At 36.9% G+C, this 23,617-nt stretch overlaps 1 protein-coding gene across 3 annotated transcripts in view; it reads left to right on the top strand.

Annotated features, from left to right (window-relative positions):
• The window catches only part of PTPRR (protein tyrosine phosphatase receptor type R), a 279,496-nt gene that overhangs the window by 137,077 nt on the left and 118,802 nt on the right, over positions 1–23,617 (top strand). For 2 of the 3 annotated variants that reach the window (XM_050746581.1, XM_050746582.1), the window contains 3 exons: positions 9,697–9,810; positions 12,747–12,902; positions 19,824–19,934. In XM_050746581.1, the coding sequence (XP_050602538.1) occupies positions 9,697–9,810; positions 12,747–12,902; positions 19,824–19,934 (381 nt within the window). Of the gene's footprint in view, positions 1–9,696; positions 9,811–12,746; positions 12,903–19,518; positions 19,539–19,823; positions 19,935–23,617 lie in introns of those variants that run through there. The other variant, XM_050746583.1, reaches the window with a different exon arrangement.

Genomic DNA, 23,617 nt, shown 5'->3' with positions numbered 1-23,617 from the left:
CATGAAAATGGATAAATATTTGTATGATATATGTGAGTATATGCATATACACATATATACATTATATGATATAACCTATGTATCAGGAAAAAAAAAAAAAAAAAAAAAAAAAAACGCTAAAAATACCACAACCTTATCCCAGGGTGATGGGATACATGATTATCCCAAAAGAAATAATAGTTATTTCTCTTTTCTAATTCGTTATGTTTTCTAAATGTTCTATCATATGCATTAACTTATATAATTAGAAAGGTAAATTTTAAAACTCAAATTAGCAAGAAATGGGCACTAACACTGGATACATTTGAATTTAATGTACAATCAATATAGCATAAAATATATATTGATATTGCCTACTAAAAGTGAGTTTCAGCCAGGCACGGTGGCTCACGCCTGTAATCCCAGCACTGTGGGAGGCCAAGGCAGGTGGATCACGAGGTCAAGAGGTCAAGACCATCCTGGCCAACATGGTGAAACCCTGTCTCTACTAAAAATACAAAAATTAGCTGGGTGTGATGGTGGGCACCTGCAGTCCCAGCTACTTGGGAGGCTGAGGCAGGAAAATCACTTGAACCCAGGAGGCAGAGTTGGCAGTGAGCCATGATTGTGCCACTGCACTCCAGCCTGGGTGACAGAGCGAGACTCCGTCTGAAAAAAAAAAAAGAAAAAGAAAGTGAGTTTCAAAAAGTCGATGAGACTTTTGATTTTGCTCCCACTTAAATGTTATCGTAGTCAAAGTGTCAGAGACATGTTAATTCTAAATCAAATACAAATTGTGCTAAATTTGTGTTTTTTAATGATTCAGTATTACAGGTAAACTAAATTGAACATACCTTCCTCAAGCATGAGGCCTAGGTTTGTTACCCCTTCCAAGCCTATCATATAACTCAGATTCTTTCACTTGATAACTACAGTGTTGGTTATCATAATTCATGTGTCCCTTCATTTCACAAGCATTTATTAAATACCTACTATGTGCCAGGCACTGTTTCGGGTCTTGAGGAGACAGCAGAGAACTAGACTAACAAGGCCCCACACCAATGGAGCCCAGATTTTTGTAAAGTAAGATTATACAATAAACAAACAAGAAACTGTCAGCTAGCGATAAATGCTATGAGGAAAAGAGAGCAGGGTGATCTGATAGAGAGTGGTCAGGCTGGGAAGGCCTCTCTGAGGAACTGATGTTAAGACAGAGCTAAACAACCAGAAGGAGCCCCCACCCGATAATGGTGAACACTTCCCCAGGCAGCAGGCAGGTGCACGCCAAGCCCATAAGGGGAAAATGAGCATAGGAACTGGAAAAAGGACAGAGTGGCTTGAAAAAGGTCTATGAGATGAAGCTCACAGCTACTAGGAGTCAGATAAAGCAGGGCCTTGTGAGCCCACATGATGGAATTTAACTCTAAACAGGATAGAAAGTTATTGCAGGATTTTAAGAGAGAAACAGAAGCTGAACTCCTAAAAGAAAAAAAAAAAAAAGACTTAAAAATGAATGGAGGGCTGGGCATGGTGGCTCATGCCTGTACACCCAGCACTTTGGGAGGCCAAGGTGGGCGGATCACCTGAGGTCAGGAGTTTGAGACCAGCCTGGCTAATGTAGTGAAACCCTGTCTCTACTAAAAATACAAAAAAAAAAAAAATTAGTTGAGTGTGGTGGCACATGCCTGTAATCCCAGCTACTCGGGAGGCTGAGGCAGAAGAATCACTGGAACCTGGGAGGTGGAGGTTGCAGTGAGCCGAGATCGCGCCACTGCATTCCAGCCTAGGCAACAAGAGTGAAAACTCTGTCTAAAAAGCAAACAAAAACAAAAATGAATGCAAAAGACCAAGAAACTATAAACATAAGTTTTGTGTCATCTCCTGTTGGATACAATCAAGACAGTCCATATCTTGTCTACAACAATCACAAAGAATAAATTGTCAGAATTCAGAAGATAAATGACGGTAGTAAAAAAAAAAAAAATTAGAGAAATTGAAATCACATTTAAAACAAAAGAAATAGGAAAGAGTCTGCTGAAAAAAATATAAGGACATAGAGTGCAGACTTGAAAGAATTTTAGCTGAATAAAAACATACAAGCGTTTAGAGAAAATAAGCACATAAAATGTGCTGAGATAGAAAGACAAAGAATATAGAAAAAATAAGTGCATAAAATAATGTGCTGAGATAGAAAGACGAAGAATATATAATTGCATAATTAGTGTCTTTGAAGATGAGACCAAAAGGTTTAGATGAAAAATCATTCAAATGTATAATAGAAAATATTACTGAAATAGGCTCTGGAATCCGTAGACTATAAGGGCATACCAGATTATAGGCACTATCAACCCAAAGAAATATCCTGGTGAAGTTTTCTAACTTTAAAGCTAAAGATTTCTATGAGACGAGGGACAGGAAAGGCAAGTGAGCTGCAAGACAGACTAGCCTCAGGCCAGAGTATTTTTCACAGCAACTCTTAGTGCCAGAAGGCATTGGAAAATAGCAGCAGAGTTCAAAGAGAGAAAAAAAAATAGAAATAAAGATTGAATCGGGGTTTAATATCCAGCCAAGCTGTTATTTATTGTTAAAAACACCATAAATATATTCGCAAACATATAACGCCTCAGGAAATAGAGCACTCATGAGCCTCACTTGAAAGAAGCGATTTGATATGAAACCCAGCTGAAAAACAGATAAATCAAAATATAGAATTCGAGAATGGTGACATCCTTCTAAAAATAAAAGACTGGTCATGAGCACTGAATCCATTTGAATGTGTAACTATCACTATAGAACTGTAGAAATTATGGTTTCAGCACATATTCATCGGCATAAGCAGTGCTAACACATACCCATATCTTAGTGGCTTAACACAATAAAAGTTTGTTTTTAACTAAGGTCACTATTTAATGTGGTTTCTGATTGGTACCCTCTGATCCATGCAGTGATCTGGGGGCTCAGATGTCTGCCTTTGTGTAGTTCCACCATTTTTAATGCAGTTTTAGGGTGACCCTGGACCCATCCAGCTTGTAGACGGAAGAGAGAGAGAGAGAGAGGGTGGAGAAGGCATCCTCATTGTTAACTGCCTAAGACTGAAAGTATCACTTTACTTTCACTTATATTGACCATGGAGAATTCTGGGTAGTCTCTAATACACAGAATATAATGTCAATATCATTAGATATAACAATATAGAAATAATAATATAATTACAAAAACTGGGAGGTTATGAGAATTGGTGGGAAGAGTGGTATATTTTCTCATTTTTCATGGCAGAAGTTAATAAAGACTTCCTAAATTTTATAGACCAAGAAATAATGGCTTAAATATATTTTCATGCCTTATTTTATGTTATAAATATAGACATGGGAAGAAAAAAGTAGAATAACAACTAAAAAACAGAAAATATAGCAAAAGACTGAAAACTAAGGAAGAATAAAAACAAAATAAACAAAGTAATAAAACACATCTAAATCTGTTGAAATAACAGAGATGAGTGGAATAAACTAATCTTAAAAATAAGAAATTATTAGATGAGAATCAAAGCATGATATTTGATGATGGTATATATTATAAATATAGAACTATATCTCAGATATATTAATGAAAAAAGTTGTGGAACAAAATGTATAGTTCAATCCTATTTGTATTTAATAGTAATATATATTATGTATGATATGTACATATAGTTTTATACCATGTACACATAGAAAATATTTGGAAGTATACACAATAAATGGTTAGCAGGGTTATTTCTGGGGATTAGGATGAAGGGTTAGGAAGGGGAATCATATTTTCACTTTTTACCATATATCTATCTGTACCTTAAATTTTGTTGTAGTAAGCATGATATTTTTATTATGAAAATGTAAACAAAAAAATCCTAAAGTCCAACACAGTACTATTGAAGAACTGAAAGGAACAACAAAGGAAGGGGAAGTCAGGGAAGCCTGACAGAATGGTTTTTGCCAACCATGAATCTTGAACTGGAATCATTAACTCTTCTACCTGGAGCTAAAGATTCCGGGTAGCAAAAAGGCTGAGTCTCCAAGGAGAAGGAAGAGCCCCTAGCACTGATCCCCATGTGCACTGACAATGTGAAAAGGACGTGGCGTGTTTAATAAACCTTAGGGATGCCTGGAGTATGACGTGTGTGGTGGAAAGGTGTAAGAGGTTAAGACTGGAAGGACAGGGCAAATTTGGTGAATGGAGGAGTTAAAGATCATTCATTAGAAAATGAGATTTTCTCAGAGTGTTTTGAACAGAATAGTAGCTTGATTGGGATAGCATTTTACACAGATAACTATGATGTCCATATGGGGAATTAATTAGAGACCACAGAAAACTGGCAACCCATTAGGATTCTAGTCAAATAGTCCAGTTAGTCATGATGATGATCTGAACTAAAATGATGGAAATATAGATAAAGAGAGTATGGGTTCAATATTCAAGGAATATTTAGCAGGTAGAATAGACAGAACTTGTCTATTCATTGGATGTCATGGTGGTGTCATTCTTCATGTGAAGAATAAGGAAGGAAGAGTCGGGATGGTACCCAAATATGATAGCTCATTCCATTACGTGAGTGTAGAAAGAGAAGCAAATTTGATTGTGGATAGGAAGAAGGAGAAAGGTGAGTTCAGTCTGAGTAATGTTAAGTTTGAAGTGTAAGTAGGACGTTTAGGAAGAGGGAAGCAGGTGTAAGACCCTGAGAAAGGTGGAAATGTGTAATATAGAAATAAAAATAATTAGCCTGTGACTAATAGCAGAGGACAAATGCAGAGAATTGTGAAAAAGGAAAGGGTGAAAGTATAAAATGTCTCTGACAGGTCAGGGTCCTCTATTCAGTTCAAAGGCATAAACAGAGAACATTTGCTTTTATTCCTGGAAATCTCTTGCCATTCCAACTCCTTGGCCAAGAATGGAGTTAAAGATTCCAGGTTTAAAAAAAAAAAAGGGTTGAGGGGCACACTAGAGTTAGAAAGAAGTGGGTGGATTTCTTCTAGCAAGCTTTGGTCCTCAAGGAAGCTGGGTCCTTTTGTGGCTGTTGGGAATTGAGACAGCACCTCTCTAAGGAGCCTTGAGGCATCTCTTAGGAAGAGAGATGGACATTTGGCCTTTGACCCCTAACTGGACCACTGGGTGTGGTCATGACTCTTACTGGGTATGACCAAATGAAAGACCAGGCTGCCTAATAACTTCAGGAGGGGACTAACTGCCTCCCTGCCAGGCAAAAATGATTCAATTATCCTTTAAAAAGTAAATAGCTAAAAGCCAACCACATACTTATAATTCAAACATAATGCTGGTACCTAAAAGTGCTACATTTCGTTAATCCTATCACCTCGATTTGTACCTAAGGCCCGTAGGCTTTAACTACTTTGGTGGACAGTCTGGGGACCAAACAAAGAAAGTCTTGTCATAAAGTAGTATTTCCTTTGTGGAGGGGAACAGTAGTGGGGAACTGACAAAGGAATCTAACAAGACAGAGACCCGGTTATATTTAAATATAGGTAGAATTGGAAGTCTTTGAGTGTTGTATGTTTAATTTTTTTCTGTGTGTTTATGTATTTGTAATAACAATAAAAATACTCAATTGTTCTTATGTAGTAACTATTTGAAATTATTTACTGTTGTAAAGTGGCTTACCATTTGCATTTGGAAAGAACATTTTAATCTCTTTGAAATTAAAATCTTAAATCATTTGTACATTAAATGTTAGAAATGACCAAACAGGTTTAGAATCCAAACAAAAATATATCGCAGAATGTTGTACAGCAACTTGAAAGCTGTTGCCTTGTTACTGCTGTGAAAATGTATATCCTGTCATACTTGTTATGATTTCACATAATAGGATGAGGAGAGGCTGTGCATTTCTAGCATCTATCCAGAGAGAAGAAGGTAGCATATATCTTCTAACTATATAAAGTCATATATTTTTTATTTTGTCTAAAATAAAATTCTCATTTTTGTCTAGAATCCTTTCTTTTTCTCAAATGGCACTCATATATAATGTCTGGCACATATTAGGCCTTCAAATACGTAGATATCTGTCTGTACTATATTTTAGCATCACTATTTTTATGGGGAATAGTCAGAAATCTGTGCATGCTCTACAAAATCAATGCAACTTTTCGCAGGCAAGCAGAGAACTGAGGAAAATCATTCAAATGTTTTGATGCAATGAACCAGATGATTTCAATTTCAACTAATTACTTCAACTCACTTCTTCACTATAGTTGGGTAGTCTAAATTTCTGTTTCAAATGTACAGCTTTTATATTTTTGCAAAGTTGCCTTTTTTCAGTGATTTTTAAATCTTTAGTTCCCATTTCACTTCCCATTTACCATTTCAGTCTGAGACTTTAATACTGTTTCCACAGTTACAAGCCTCAAGTTAATCATGGCCTTGGGAATTGAGTTCTCCAGTGTGTACACAACCCCCTTGAGGGGCCTTGTGGGTTCCCAGCGTAGACAATTGGCTCCAAATCCTGCCTGTGGGGATTCAGGCACACTGTGTGCCAGCTCACCCTGCCTGACAAACACTGCTGGTGAGACAGAGGTTACTCATCACCATTTGAGAAAACTAAGGAATCCATCTTTGACCTTGCAAGGGAAGGGTAGTAGACAGAGTCTCCAATACAGTGTCTCATCTTTAATGGCAGCTTCTGCAGTCTGGTAGAGATGAAAAGAGGCCATGGATGAAAGGAAGCCTGTATTTCTCAGGATGACCAGGTGGACTGAGTATTTCTAGTCTCCCAGGTATGCCAGGTAGATGCGTCTATTGTGTTTAACAGTATAGTGCTATTTTCCTCATCACTGCATTTCCAAATCCTACTTGTCCTTTAAGGTTGGCTTCAAGTCTTACTTTCTGCATTAAAATATTCTGTTATATATTGGATACATATTTAGGCTATTAAAAATACAGAAAATAATGTAGCAAACACTTATGTACCATTAGATGCTTTTTATTTAATAACAAATTATTACTCTCTGGAAGAAGGTAACATTCTGTTGAGAGAGAAGTCACCTTCCTCAGATCTAGTAGGAATTGCTTTCTGTGACATGCTGAGAAGTGAACCTGGAACAGAAAGGTCTATTTCAAATTGTGTCTGGATTCATCTACCTCTTTTTTGCCTCACCAAGACTTTACCACTGCCTTTACCCATGATATGCTCCATCTGCCAAGCCACCTCCGGAATAGAATTATGCTTCCAATGGACCTTCCCAGCCTCCCAAACAGCTCTCCAACCAGGAATGAACACCCAGGGAACCAGCTGAACTTCCTACTTGTATTGACTCAGAGCCTAAAAGAAAACGTGCAAAATTACTAAAGTTCTTGGTCAATTCCCTGGCTACAAATTAGCAACTTCTTTCCTCGGAATTCTGACTTTTTTGTTGTTAAAGGTGGAATTGCATCCTACCTCACCACCACCCCAGAATTTATATGTTGAAGTTCTAGCCTTCCAGTACCTAAGAATGTGACCTTATTTGGAAATAAGGTTGTTGTAGGTGTAACAAGTTAACATGAGGTCTTACTGGAGTAGGGAGGGCTCCTAATCCATTATAACAAGGCCCTTATAAAAAGGGAAAATTTGGACACAGAGACTCAGAGGGAAGATGATGTGAAGACACAGGGAGAAGAGAGCCAAGTGATGACAGATGCAAAGATTAGAGTGATGTATCTGTAAGCCAAGGAATCCCAAGGATTGCTGGCAAACACCAGAAGCTAGAAGAAGCAAGGAAGGATTCTCCCCTACAAATTTAAGAGGGAACATGGCCTCGCTGACACTTTGATTCAGACTTCTAGCCTCTAGTATGACAAGACAAGAAATTTCTGTTGTTTTAAGCTTTAAAAAAAAATAAATTTGAAAAAATGTTAAAGTGTTACTGATTGTGTTTGACATAGCTTTCTATATACTCCAACATCATTCTTATGTCTCCTCCCCAGAAGCAAATTGTTGCCTATTATTGGGTTCTCTTAGGTAGACTTTCTCAATGATTCTGCCGTTTTCTGGATCTTCATTTTTCACAAGGAGTCCAGTTCCAGGCACCTAAATTAACCAAACCTTAGGGCCCCTGCCTCCATGCAAGCATTGAGAGACCCTAAGGTGGAAATGCAGGCTGGAGCTTTAGCTGGGCCCATCATCTTGACTGGGAACCCTATACCTCTTTTGACCTCCCAAATTCTCTCTGATTCCTGTAGCATTGAGCATTTAATCCAGCTTCCAATCCCTTATTTATTACCTACTTGCAGGTACAAAATAGAGGATATATTATGGTATTTCCTTATGAGATTATAAATGCTTGAAACAGTATTAATCTCTTTTTAAAGCAAACTAAGGGAAGTTCCCCTAAAGAGTTCCTACTCTATAGGAGATTGCACATGGAAACCAATCTCATTATTATAGAAGTGTGTATTCACAAGGATGCCTAGCTTTACAGAACAGGTGATATTGCAGCCATTCAACAGTTATTGATAGCCTTCTATGTTCAAATTAGTGAATTAAGTATTATAAGAATAAAAGAAATGCATGAAGATTTGGTTTCCCTACCTTGAGTATCTCTCAAATGACTAATGAGGCATTTTTGAAAATATATACAGTAAATTATTTCATGGTTTCAGTGTAGTAATCATGCTGGGGCTTCAGTGAAGGTTATTATTACTATTATGATAATTATGATATTATCATAATTTGATTTGTATTTTAGGAATTTTTTAATATTTAGATTTTTTCCTAAGCAAACTGAAAGTTGAGTGTTTGCCCAAACAACTGAATAAGAATTGTTTATCTTAGATCAAATCATCAGTACCACTGGCATTTTTACCAGAGTTTGAAAATGTATTCTTGCACCTCATTCTTTTGCCTTGCACTGGCGGCAAATCACTATGTATAGAAACTGCCAAGACAGGCCTTATGGAACTTACACAGCATCTTTCTCTCTGTGACTTGTATGAACACAAATTGAAGATGAATAACTGAAATGCACTTGGCCACAGATTCCATTCTGTCATCTGGAACCAAACTAAAGCAAAATTATTCAAGGCACATTTCAATGAAATTCTTTATGAATTGACCATTCATTTGTGCTTTTCATTATAACTAGACAAATTTCATTATTATGTAATATACCATCTTTTTTAAAAAAATCAACTTTTATTTTAGATTCAGGGGGTACATGTGCAGGCTTGCCACGTGGGAACACTGTATCATAACACTGAGGTTTAGGGTGCAGATGATCTCATCACCCAGGCAGTGAGCACAGCACACAATAGGCAGTCCCTCACCCCCTTCCCTCCCTCTCTCCTCTAGCAGGCTCCAGTGTCCATTGCTCTCATCTTTATGTCCATGGGTACTCAATGTTCAGCTCCCACTTACAAGTGAGATCATGCAGTATTTGGTTTCCTATTTCTGCATTACTTCTTGGGATAATGGCCTCTGGTAGCAGCCATGTTGCTGCAAAGGACATGATTTCATTCTTTTTATGGCCGCATAATGTTCCATGGTGTATATATCTTTTTAACTAATACCATTTAAAATTTCACATGCAATGTTCCTATAATTTTATTTCTAACAAAAAATGCAATAAAGCATTATTATTGTAAACTTCGCAGAGTCACAGAAACTGTGGTCAGTCATCAGTCAAGAACTGAATGTCCTGAACCAAAGACTTATTAATACTATAATTTGGATTTATTTTTGTCCTTATTTTCCAGACACTGCAAATGGATGTAAACAAACTGAACATAACCTTGCTTCGGATCTTCCGCCAAGGAGTGGCTGCAGCTTTAGGACTCTTACCCCAGCAAGTGCATATCAATCGCCTCATTGTAAGATACCCACGTTTCGCATTCCCAAAATTCAAGCTCTGTGTGTGTGGTGTTTTTAATCACTAAAGGGCTCGTGCTATAGTTGTATGGCTCATGAGCCAAATCTGGCACATCATGTTTTTGCAAATAAAATTGTATGAAACAAGCCATATCCTCTCATCTACCCATTGCCCATGGTGGCTTTTATGTTACAGTGATAGAGTTCAGTAGTTACAAAAGATTGGCTCATGAAGCCTAAACTATTTATCATCTGGCCCTTTATAACGGAAGTTTGTTAACTCTGTCATAGTTCAAGGCTAGGTCCTGTGGTAAGTATGAAAGGGTCTAAAACACTTGCCTTACCAACCTGGCACTACTCTGAAAATATTCTCCATCAGAGTGAAAGCTTCTATATCAGGTAAGGCAGTTTCCAGACATCATTTGTTAAAACCCTTTAAAGTATATCAGTAGAACAATGGACATTGAGTGCAGAAGGCGGGCATTTTAAATAAAGAATAAAGAAGAACTGACCCTGAGGACTGCAGCCCAGATGGAATGCAGGAATTGGTAGTCCAGGAAAACCAAGAGAAAACCTGAATGGGCATCTGAGTGGTTAAAAAAAAAGTAAACCCAAAGGATCTGTTGTATAGTGCACAGTCAAGGCCTGTCTGTCAATCACCCACATCCATTATTTCCTCGGTGTTTGGGAACCTGGATATCATACAACTACATGTTCCCATCTGCACTGGAAAATGGGCGTGAGCAAAGGCCAAAAAAAAGCAATTCAGATCAGACAACTGTCTCTTTGTAAAAAGCTAGTCACCTCAGTTTTATGTGAAAAGGGACTTTGGGATCACTGTGCAGGTTTTAAATTGTTCTTAATGTCCACTGCAATGGGAGTCCAAGCAAGGACTCCACGTTCCCCTGACCTTAAATTGCTGTGCTTCTGCTGCATGGAGCTTGGCTTTCTACTGCATCAATCTGCATTCACTATGGAGGGAATTTGCTTTTTGTTTTAGTTTGGGGTTTATGTTTCTTTTTAGTTTTTCTGTGTGTGGAGAGTGAGTTGTTTCATTTCTTCATAAAAACTTGTATCCTGTGAATCAACAATGTTCTAGAAGTAAACAAGCTTTTAAAAGTTTTAACTCGTACCAAGAAGAAGAAATACAACATTCCCCTGAATGAGTGAAGGTTACCCGGTGGCTCACACCTGTAATCCCAGAACTTTGGGAGACCGGGAGGGTGGATCACTGGAGGTTAGGAGTTCAAGACCACCTGGCCAAAATGGTGAAACCCCATCTCTACTACTAAAAATGCTAAAAATTTGCCAAGCATGGTGGCAGGCACCTGTAATCCCAGCTACTCAGGAGGCTGAGGCAGGAGAATCACTTGAACCCGGGAGGTGGAGGTTGCAGTGAGCAGAGATCATGCCATTGCACTCCAGCCTGGTCAACAAAAGTGAAACTCCATCTCAAAAAAAAAAAAAAAGTTTTGGATCTAGATCTAGATTATATATATACACATATAAAAATGTATATGCATCAACCTGTGCACATATATTTTGCTAAGATATATATAGAGATGATATAGATATCTTAGATATACTTTTATATATATTAGGTTTAATGAGCATAATAGCTATTTGCAGGGGTGAAGGAGGGATTTGCCAGACTGAGGAAGACTGAGGAAGGGATATGCTTATCAGAGAATGTTAGTAGCATGGTTAAAAGTACTTATTATAATACCTAGAGTTACAATACCTGAGATAACAAAGCATGATGATTAACAGCATGTGTTTTGGAGACAGACAAAACCATACTTCATTTCCAGTGTGGTCATATTCCATCTGTGTGAATGTGGCCAAGCCACTTACATTTAATTTGTAAAATAGAGATAGTCATAATACCTGTCGCTTAGGGGTGTTTTGAGCAATAAATGAGATAAGAGATTTAAGGTAAATAGAAACATGTTACGCCCAACTCAAGTGCTCTGTACCTACTGTAGTTGTTATTAGGTCACAAACTATTTAAATTGTTATAAACATGTTTCACATCAGTATTTAGTTATTGTCTGTTGTTCTCTACAAACATGAAAAACTTTTACTGGCTTGCTCGTAGTAAACTGATACTTCATTTTATACCCAGCTAAAATTCGCACATTAAAAGAAAACTTTCTAGCATGAGAGCACTCCATGTGTCAGAAAGAAAGCTAACAATAATTTCCTTCTATTAGTGTGTTGTGTAAGTTGTAAAGATAATATTATCAATGGCCATGTCATTTGTATCTGCTCTGTGTGTGTGTGTGTATAGAATATCAGACATCTATGGTAAGAAATTCTCTGACTCCATTTCAGCTAATGAGGTAATGCTAATAGGAAAAGTATCATGACATCACTACACAAGATATCCATTTCTACCAAATGACCAATTTTAAATGTGTGATATATTTGAGGTGAAGAACATAATCAGGAAAAGGATTTCAAAGTTCATCTGGCACCATCTTCTTCAGCTGGCCAAGCCTTCACATTAACACAAGTTACAAAAGTAATAGAGAGAGTGGTGATGTCTAATATGTAATTTTACTATTACATCAGATTTTATTTAATTCATTTGATTTTAAAATGCTTCTTTAAACATAATTACTCAGGGAACATATGAACAATCTACATCAAAAAAATTACAATATAGAATGATAAATGAATCAGCATGCAATGAAATATAAAATTACAAATCTTGCAGGTGAGGGACAACTAATTGCAAGAAAGTTATTTGAAGATTTTAGACTTTGGACTGGTAATATTAAGTCTACCAGAGAATAACTAATAAATGTAATCTCCACAAAGCCTTTTAGGATTCTAGAATTCTGACTTCCTTTAATGTTTCTAAAGGAAAGGTTAAAATATTATCCAAAATTGTTTAAAATGTCTATAACAAATACAAATATTCTGCTTTTATTAGGGAAAGAAGAACAGTATTGAACTGTTTGTGTCTCCCATAAACCGAAAAACAGGAATTTCTGATGCTCTGCCCTCTGAGGAAGTTCTTCGTTCACTTAATATCAATGTTTTGCATCAAAGTTTATCCCAGTTTGGAATTACAGAAGTCTCTGCTGAGGTAGGTTGCTGCATGAAGCATTTCATTTAAAAATGTGAACAGTTAGCATGCTATGGTAATTCAACCCCAAGAGGCTTTGAGATGAAAGTTGTTTATTGTAAGTAATTTGATGATAAAAATTTCCCTGAGTGTCAGAATTCTCTGATCTTTACATTGTATATGTTTACTTCTTAAGGAAATGCATTTTCATATTAAAGTTTCACTTTTTGACATTTTTCTTCTTCAAAACTTTGTGGCCTTATACCTTATTTTGACTTATCCAGTAAATTTTCTAGAAGAAAGAAGATTTAGATGTGTTTGTCAATTGATCACTTGAAACTGATATGTCAAAAAAACAAAAATACATTTAAATATTTCTTTCTCTACAGGTGCCCCCCTCCTTATTGTCTTCATTGTCAAGATGGTCACCAGATATTCACCTTTTCCCATAAATTTGAAATTAATTTGAAATGTGATTTTTCTTTTGCTGAAGAAACTATAGTTTCTTAAGAACTTAAGTCTTAAGAACTATAGATGTTTCTTCATAGTATTTTCCAAATTTGTCACTTTTAAAAAATTTCCTCTACCACCTCCACCATCTCACTCCTGAATGGATTTAGTCTCCTTTCCAATTCTTTTACTCCATCCCGCTCTAACAAACTTACTGGAAGGATCATCATCCTAAATATGTGTAATTCAGTTATTCATAGAATCATGAAATTAGACTGGAGGGAATATATGTAACACCTTGTAGATACAGAAAGTATGGCCCATAGAAATTAAGTGACTCTCTCAAGGTGACAGAACAAGAGAGGCATAAAGCACCACCTAAGATCTAGGTCTCTCTCTCTCTCTCTTTCTCTCTCTCTCTCTCTCAGAGGCAGGGTCTTGCTATGTTGCCCAGGCTGGTCTTAAATACCTTCCCAGGCCAAAATCTAGATATCTTGATCCCTAATCTATTTGCCTTTACAGTAAATCACACTGCGTCTCATTTTAGTAAGTATCACAGGTGTGGTATAAAAAGCTCTGGGTGGGCATGGTGGCCTATGTTTGTAATCCTAACTACTGGGGAGGCTGAAGCAGCAGGATCACTTGAGCCCAGATGGAGTTTGTATCCGAAAGCCACACGTAAAATGTGCGTGGACCATGGGCAGACCATTTAATCTCTGTGAGGTTGTCTGCCTTTGCATGGTGTCAACCTCCCTGAGCCTCAGTTTCTTCAAATCCAAAATGGGTGTAGCACTTATAAACTTGAAATATGGATTGAATTTTTAAAGTGTATATAGAAATTCTCACACAGACTAGGTAGCAGACAAATGTAATTTGAATGCAGGATGAATTGGAACAATGAGAATATATGTCATCATTGAACCATGACTGTCACAACCACCCCCAACTGGTCTTCCTGCATTTGGTTTTGTACCTCTCTCTGTTCTCTTTCCCAACACACCCAATGTGGTTTCTTTCCTGCCACCAAAGTAATCTTTCTCAACATAAATTTGGTCATGCCCTCCTAATTTCATGATTCTTCTTTGGCTTTCAAAATACTATGGAATGAAGTATAGATTTCTTAATATGGTATATGGTCCTTTGTATGCTGGGCTTTATAATTGTTGAACAGCACTTTCCTAGTTTACATTTCGGCAATTCTAAACTTGATAGATCTGTGATACATCATACTCTCTCCTTCCTCCATGCTTTCGTATATATTGACTCATCTGCATACCTCTTTCTTAAGATCAGTCTACTGTGTACCTTGTGCCTCCACAGACAAAGGTGCTCCTTACCCTGTGTTCCCGTCAAGCTTAAAACAAAAACTCCTTATCCCGTATTAGTCTTTAGGCTCATCTCTACACTGTGGGTTTTTTGAGTGTTTGTGACATGTCATTTGATCTGTTTCTTCGTTGCCTTCATTTAGTGCCTGGCATGCAATGGGCAAACAGCAAAACTGAATCAACAAATAGTCATGCTGGGTGCGGTGGCTCAAGCCTGTAATCCCAGCACTTTGGGAGGTCAAGGCTAGAAGATTGGTTGAGGCCAGGAGTTTGAGACCAACCTGAGCAACATAGCAAGACTCTGACTTTACAAAAAAAAAAAAATTAAAAATTCGCTGGGCATAGTGGTGTGTAACTGTGGTCCCAGCTACTTGGGAGGCTGAGGCAGGAGGATCACCTGAGCCCAGGAGTTTAAGGTTGTAATGAGCTATGATGAGGCCACTGCACTCCAGCCTGGGTGACAGAGCAAGACCCTGTCCCAAAACAAACAAACAGCAACAACAACAAATAGCCAAGTACTGCGCTAGTTAATACCTAAAGCCAGAAAAATAAACACATAAGAAAACAAACAAATAAATAAATGATGCTTGTTCTCAATGAATTTATGCACTAATAGGGCAAATATGACACAAACAGATAAGAATATAGTACTATAAATAAAGTTACTACACTGCGCCATGGAGCCTTGGAGAAGAGACCCCCTTATGCTTTGGAGAGGCCAGAGGAGAGGGTCAGCAGGAAGTGAAACACCGGGCCCCTCCCAGCCCTGCCCACGTCTGAATCTGAAGCAGTTCTGCTTGTGCACAAAGCCAAACCCCATTCCCACAGTCCAGGCCCTTCACAGACTGACTGGTACACATCTTGCCTAGGACAATTCTTTAAATTTTAGAAAGACCATTGGATAAATATATTCTGCCTCTCATAAGCTTTTAGAGAATCATATAAACGGCCTTCCCTGTTGCTTTATTCTGAGTTTAAAAGCCATTCTGAAGGCTTTAAGAATAGAGCAACTTATTGAGTCACTCAGATTTGCAAACCAAAAGAAGCTCCCCATGCAAAAAGAGCTGACTTAAAGCAAGTACCTGGGCGTCCTCCAATATACCCCAGTCCAGTGAAGGTGAGGTACTTAGCATAATGGCCTCTCACAGAGTTACTAGCTCACAATAGACTACACTTGAATAATGAAAGCGTATTTGATGATAAATGTCATAGTTTCTCATAAAATTGTTGGAATCTAGAAATCTAGAATTTAGAAAATATGCATTACAGAAGATGAGGAAGTATTCAAATCAGATATAAGGAGCATATCACGAAGGACAGACAGATTGTTTGAACCTTTTGTTTGAGCACTCCTAGAAGGGGCCAGGCATTATTACCCTTTGACCTTTGGCTAGAATCTCTAAATGCAGCAACAGGGAAAAGCTGTCTGTAGTAAAGCAGGCACCCCAGCAGGGAGGCGCTTGGCATAGATACAACCTAAAGGAGCCCTGGAAAAATATTGATTGATAGTTGCTTAAAACTGGTGAATGCTATTCTGTGAGTTTTCTTACATCTTTATTCATGTTTTCTGTGGTTAATGTTTTATAACAACTTATGCCTCAACCCATTTTTTCACATTTTAATCTTAAAATTATAACATATTATGGCAACATATACATTAACAGAAAAAAAGGATCATTGGTATTTTGGCTTTTCATCCTTTGCATGAATTACAGAACATCATGAAGGATGTCTCAAAGCATCTATTTCTAAACTTACATTAATTACTTTCATGGAAGGATATGGCTTTTGTTGCTTTTTCATATGCTTGATTTTTTAAATTGAAAATGACTCTTGAGAAACAAAAAAAAATACCAACTAGAAAACTGTTTTTGTTTAGTCATCTGTTTTCATTTGTAATCTGTTTCTTAAAGGAAAAGACTTTTTTCTTTTATATATTTATATATGATATCTAGAACATTATAGGCACTCATACAGATAAAACTAGACCTCCTCTTGCCTAATAAGTAAAATCTCAGGAAAATGAAATTAAATGTTTTTACAAAATGAATTAAATACCTATTAAAACAGTAAGCTCTGTGTTGACATTTTTAAAAATGATTCAGGAATTTTGTTGTTGTTCAATTGCAAATTACTCCAGTTTCCAAATCTTATATTTCAAAGGAGAAAGTGACTTTCTTTAAATAAAAGTCCAATGTGCCGACTGATACCTTCATGAAATATTTACAAAGAAAAAAAAAACCATTACATATAAATATAAACAATAATGTATGAGTTTAATGATTATTCCTTCAAACTAGGAACACTAGCAGGTACTCCAGTCTTAATTGGTATAGACCTAGCCATACAGTGCTGAGGAGCCACACAATCAATATTAACCTGTATTGGACCATTCAGAACAATTGCTCACATTGTGCACAGTACAGTGGAAGCTTGGCATTAGCCAACAAAGCCATATTGTTATAGGATACATCTCATGTATCTGCCAAGTCAATCAAATTAACCAGCTACTTTGTAACGCTTGCACTTCATTCTTATTCTGTGCTCTTCCGGTCTCTCTTAAAGAAGTGTATCTCCTAGATCCTCTGTATCTCTGAATCATCTTTCCTAGCATTTGGGATCTCCTTCCACATCTGAGATCAGAATTGATTAAAATATTTAAAAAGAGAGAAAGAAAGGACAAAAAAAGAAGAATGAGCTATAGTGCATCAAATTATTAAACAGGATATAGAGAAGTCATTGTTAACTATACAGAAAACTGCCCAAATTTTTAAATAATAAAACCTATCAGCTTCTTTCACTGCAACTAAGTTAAAGGGCAAAGCAATGTAGCTATGAAATAATAAAACACAAAGATGATATAGTGGCATTGGCTTGACCCAGCAACAGAGCCTCTGAATTATTCAACCCTCGGCCCCCTGACAAAATATAAAAATCATGAGGTTAACCCTTTGCAAAGGTTAGATTGAAGATTCTTGTAAATTATAGTCTTGATTTGTGAGCTCTTAACTACAAACTTTTCTATTTATTACCCTGCCCTTATCAAGTTTTTTAGATCTCTGTACAAATATAGTAGTGTTCAGCAGGAGTAGCATGACTCAGAAAGAGATCTATTTACCAAGAAAGTGCAGTGACTAAGTTCTAGGAGTTTAAAACATGTATCTTGCTAACTGGGAGTGGGGGATGGGAGGGTGGGAGTTAATTCTTTCATCATTACTGCTTCAGTTATAAAAGAAAACAAAACAGCTTTGTCTTAAGCAGACAGGAACATGTTGATATTCTAGGAGTTGTAGAACTACAGCAAGAAAAAAAAATGAACCAAATCAGGTTAGGAACACAAAATCTCTTTCCACCCACCTAACCACCCCTTTTTATCCAAATTTTACATGGGCTTAAGCTCAACTCCTTATACTTACATTTGACAAATTTATGCTGCCTACTTGAAGGCTTAACTAGTTTGCTTTTATAGCAAACAATGGATGCTATTTTATTGCCCGTAAAAAATTCATTTCCATATTTATACCTGATTTCTGCAAGAGTTTTCTATTAGTTTCCAGCTATGCTTATAGAGACATTACAATAAAAAAAGAAAAAAAAAAAAAAAAAAGATACAGCTAACGTGAAAGAGGTGAAAGAAGATTTGTCACTTGAATCCAAAGTTTTTTTGCAGCGGGATGCTTGGTTTCTAATCATTTTATCAATCAAGTGTTTTCAGATTCTCCATCGATTTATCATTTATATATCTTTAAAATACATGTCTAAATCATTTCTTGTATCTATGCATCTATTTATGTGTTAGAAAGTAGGCCAGATACTATTTATACTATAATTAGTGAGCACATCAATGTTTTATAAGTAAGGGAAATAGAATCCTGATTTCTTTAGCAATTAATAAAGGCTTTCTCCAAATATTTTTTGTAATCACAATTGAACTCAAAAATCTTCTCTGTTCAGCCTTGCTTATCTTCCCACCAAAACACACTTGCACTCCAGAATGAAAGTTCTCATAAAATATTTTTCAAGGTAAATTTTTTTGTCTGATTTATAAATGTTGGATATATTTTATTTTTTTAAAGCCTTAAAAATAAATTAGCAATGATTTCAAAGTTCAGACACCTACAAGGCGTGTTTTACTCAAGGCCTTCTTAATCACTGGAAACAATATCCAAGGACAGATATGTACTCTCACTAAAGGGAATAAAAAGGCAACCTTCAACAAAATAAACTTTTAGATGAGTTAAAGCATTGGACTTGATCTAGCCTTTCTATGGTTTCCCTCATCATGGACTATTTGGTTTCAAGTTAGCTTCATTAACTGTAAATCTATACTGTCACTAAATTATATAACTTAATTTTATTCTAAGATTGGATTTTAGTCAATGTGCTTCTTTAAAAAAAAATGAAATAAAAGTAATAGAGTCATGCACACTTTATTCATGCTTCTCTGCCCTTCCACCCCCAAAGTGGAACAAAAATGATACAAATAAAAATAAACCTATGTGTTTTACCTTTTATTGCCAATAATTCAGAACTTTTTAATGTTCCCTATTACTTTAGAAAAATATGTGATATTCTAACAATATATATTGTTGAGATGATATTTTAGTCAGCTTTTGACAGCATAGAGTCCATTTAAAAACAAAAGGTGTGATTAGAAGAAAGAAAAGAAGGAAATAATCCTGGCATTGTTGCTGTATTTATTAATGCACCACAAGCTTTTGTTTGCACTTCTTTCACTTTTGTTTAAAAGTAAAGAACGGTAGTACAGCACGTAATCCAGGGTGCTGATGTTGTGGGAGGGGACTTAAAACAGAGTAAGGAAATCTTAAGAAACAATTTCCTCCACACAGAAAGGAACAGACCTCTCTTACCTATGAACCAGGTAGTTTCCAAGAGAGACGCTGAGGGATATTTAGAAAGCCTGGGACCTGCGGATGCCATGTCAGGCACACTTGCTCCTGTATAGGAGACTAAATAATCTCTTGATATATAAGGATGGCAGTCTGTTGTCTTAGATCAGTTTGAGAAGCAGCTCTGGCAGCGGGGGGTGTAGGTGTGTTGCACTACACTGAATGGAATAAGGCTAAAAATACGTTTAGTGTCTGATAAGAACGCCAGTTTTCTCAAGCTCTCATTTAACGTCGGACTTTCTGTTTTGCTTTTAAAGAAAAATGTTTTACAAGGGCAGCATGAAGCGGACAAAATCTGGAGCAAAGAAGGATTTTATGCTGTTGTCATTTTTCTCAGCATCTTTGTTATTATAGTAACGTGTTTGATGGTAAGTTTGCTTCTTTGTATATTTTATTCTTTGCTGAGCCCACTGCTTAATATTAGTGGGTACATTGCCATTCAGATGAATGTTAAAATGCTTCGGAGCAGAAGCAAGACTATGATCCTGTTAGATTAGGAATATTTCATATCTGACATTAGAGCGGTTGCTAAAGGAGAGCTTATGGAATTAAGGATGCTGACCTGAATAATAAGGCTGTAATTGCAATGCAGTTTTTAGTAACCTGATCAACTCTGAGAACGAAGCTTTACAAAGTGATTTACTGAGGTCACTGAAGCCCTCCCAAAGTCAGTAAAGTCTCACGGGCACACTTTGGGTTTACTTTATTTCTCCTTTTATATCATCTTTATGGAACTCAGGAAAAAAATTAAAAAGAAATATGTCTTTGAGACAAGATTACTCCCTAAGGAATGGTTGATTTCCTTATTTTTAAAAGGCCTTGGAAGCATTCTATGAAAAGGAGATGATTATACCCTCAAAGGCTAAGTTAGTTAGACTACTAATTCACTTTTAAGGTGGATAAATAGTACAAAAGTATAAATGTATATGCTGGAATAGCTCTGTAAGTAATAAGGTGTAGCCTTTAAAAGCATATTTCTAATTTTAAAAATAAAACCCAAAATAAACAACCCACTAAATTAAGCAGTACTATTTGGCACTGAATGAATTAACGGTATCTTTAGGGTAGAATAAGATTTTTCTACTCTTGGAAATTTCAAGATCTAGTATAATATTTAGAGTTTACAAATAGGTTTTAATGTCCTTTTTCCCTGTGAGCTATGTTCTTTTTAATTTTGCACATTTAAATAAAGACTTCTTCCTTAGTTTTTAAGTGCCCCCCAAAAGTCATTGTTACTTATTTCTCTCCACAATCAACAATGTTGCTAAGTGTTTTATTAGTTTTTGTTTATTTCTGCTCCCCCTACTGTGAAGAGGTTACTGTTAGATTGAGGCTCAGTCTGGAAAGACAGAGGCTGCATGGGCTAAACTTAGAGGATATAAAACAAGCACGGTCTTAAACAGAGTGAAGATGGGCATGTTTTCTAGAGTTTAAAATATGTGAAGTAACAAAAGTACCCTAAATCTTCCATCATAATGAATTCAGAGGTAGCTCCTATGGGTCAAGCATTAAGAAAAAAAAAAAAATTCTAAGAATTGTGACTCAATAAACAAAAGAATAATTTAGAATTGAGTAAAAAAAAAAACCCTGATTTTTATATTCACATGGTAGAGATTAAGAAGAAAGGATTTTAAAGAGAGAAAGTTTGAGGTTTTGGGAAATTATGGCATAGTCTTCTGGGCATCTCTGTTTTGAAAGATGTAGTTCCTTGCTATGGTTAATTGCACTTTAAAATACGTGGTTCTTCTTTCCTTCATATGGGAAATCTCAAGTGCTGTTCCCTCTCTTGTCAGTCACAATTAGGGTGTTTTTCTGCTTTGCAGATGAGAAAGGGTAAGAGGAGGAAGAGAATAGAAAGGAATTGAAAGTGATAAAAGTGGAAAATATTCAGGGGATCAATGGATGTGATTCAGAAGAGCAAAGGCAAGGATAAAAGAAGGGAAGTGGGAAAGCAGATTCATGTCCAGCCTTTGAGTACTAAAGGGCAGCAGAAACAGAGCAGAGCTTGCTATTAACATAGAGAATGTGCTTCAGAGTCTGCATTTCTAACTCAGGGCGTGCTCATGTATCCGATGTAAGTAGATAAATGCCTATGTTGGTCTCGTGGCAAAAGGACCTATAGTAGTCACACCCTCAACTACTTGGAGCCAGAGGATGACTCTTCCTTTCCCAAAATTTGCAAAACATCAATGTAAAAGTCAGAAACTTAGGGAAGTCGGCTCCAACGTTATTAGAACAAATCAAGAAAGGAGCATTTCAGAAGTATAGGTGATGGCTCTCTATTGGGTTAGCAGGTGGATTCATCTATTCATTCAATCAACAGATTCCTACAGAATATTCTCTGTGGGCCTATTTTTTGCTGGTGCTGTGGGCAAAGGAGAAAACAAGACAGATAAGATCCCTGTTTTCTTCAAGTCTTTACTCTAGAGGGAGACACAGAAAATAATTAAGTTAATTTTTAAAAAATCAAATGGTGAACGTGCTATGTGATTCCAACTATATGACATTCAGGAAAAGTCAAGCCTATAGAGATAGTGAAAATATCAGTGGTTGACAGAGATTTCAGAGAAAGGGAACGACTAGGTGGAGGACAGCAGATTTTAGGGAAATGAAACTATTCTATATTCTGTAATGATGAATACATGACATTATGAATTTGTCAAAACCTGTACAATGTATGAAGAGTGAGCCCTAATCTACACTACCTACACTATGGACTTTAGTTAATAATAATACATCAATATTGGTTCATCGGTTGCAACAAATGAATCACACCAATGCAAGATGTTAATAACAGGGGAAAATGAAGAGGTAGGGAAGACGGGTATGTGAGAACATGGCATTTTCTGCTCAGTTTTTCTGTAAACCGAAAACTGCTCTAAAAAATAGTATATTCATTTAAAAAATCAAATAGTGATAAATGCTATGAAGAAAAGACCATAATAATGAGTGAGTGGAGCAGAGCCACCTGAGATGTTTGAGACCTACGGGTGAATATGTGAGGGTACATACCCAGGCAGAGGGTACAGTGGGTGCAATTAGAATAAGCTTAGCCTGTTCAGGCTCGAGGGGAAGAATGTTTTAGGCAGAGCCTTGATGTGATCTGCTGTGTGTGTTTAAAAGATCACATTTTCTTCTGGTAGAAAGTGGTGGACAGAGGATGGGGTGAATTGTGGAAGGAGGAGGATCTTTCTGGAGGCTTCTGCAATATGCCATTGAAGAAGATGCTGGTGGCATAGAACAGGGGTGGGTGGTGGGGACGGAGAGAAGTGAAGGATTGAGATCTATTTGAAAGTAGAACCGACAAAACTTGCTGTGTCCCAATTCTCAGCAACGGGGGTAAAATTAAGGATGACTCCTAGGTTATTTGGCTTCCCTGCCTGTGTGGAAATGTTCTCATTTCCTGGGAAAGGGACACGTTGGGAATGGAGATGAGTGTGTTCGGATAGTTCTTAAACAAATGAAAGAAATAATTAGGTGGATTTCAAACACTATCTCAAATTTTAATTTGAAGGAGTCACTTTTAAAAGTAACAGGGGGACCAAGTGCAGTGGCTTATGCCTGTAATCCCAGCACTTGGGAGGCAGAGGCAGAGGGATTGCATAAGCCCAGGGGTCTAAAACCAGCTTGGGAAACACAGTGAGACCTTGTCTTTACAAAAAAAAAATGGTTTAAAAAATTATCCAGGCTGATGGCACGTGCCTGTAGTCCCAGCTACTGAGGAGACTGAGAAGGGAGGAGCGCTTGAGCCCAGGAGTTTGAGGTTAGAGTGAGCTGTGATCATGCCACTTTACTCCAGCCTGGGCTACAGATTCTCTGTCTCTGAAAAATATATAAATAAAAACAAATTCTGAAAAGTAACAGAGGAACCGGCAACACACAGACAGGAAGTTCATATTCACAAGAAAAGAGGTACTACCTAATAGGATTAGCATGAAACCAAGTTTATCTGATGTAACTTACCACAGAGGAGTCAAAAGTTCATGTTTAGGGACATGTCAAAGTGATTGTCTAAAATAAGCTCATCTTTCTAAATGTTCAAAGTATTTTG

This window comes from Macaca thibetana, chromosome 11 (genome assembly GCF_024542745.1).
Source record: "Macaca thibetana thibetana isolate TM-01 chromosome 11, ASM2454274v1, whole genome shotgun sequence".
Classification (NCBI taxonomy): Eukaryota; Metazoa; Chordata; class Mammalia; order Primates; family Cercopithecidae; genus Macaca; species Macaca thibetana.
The sequence above is the reverse complement of the archived record's forward strand: the minus strand, read 5'-3'. Positions and strand labels throughout refer to the sequence as shown.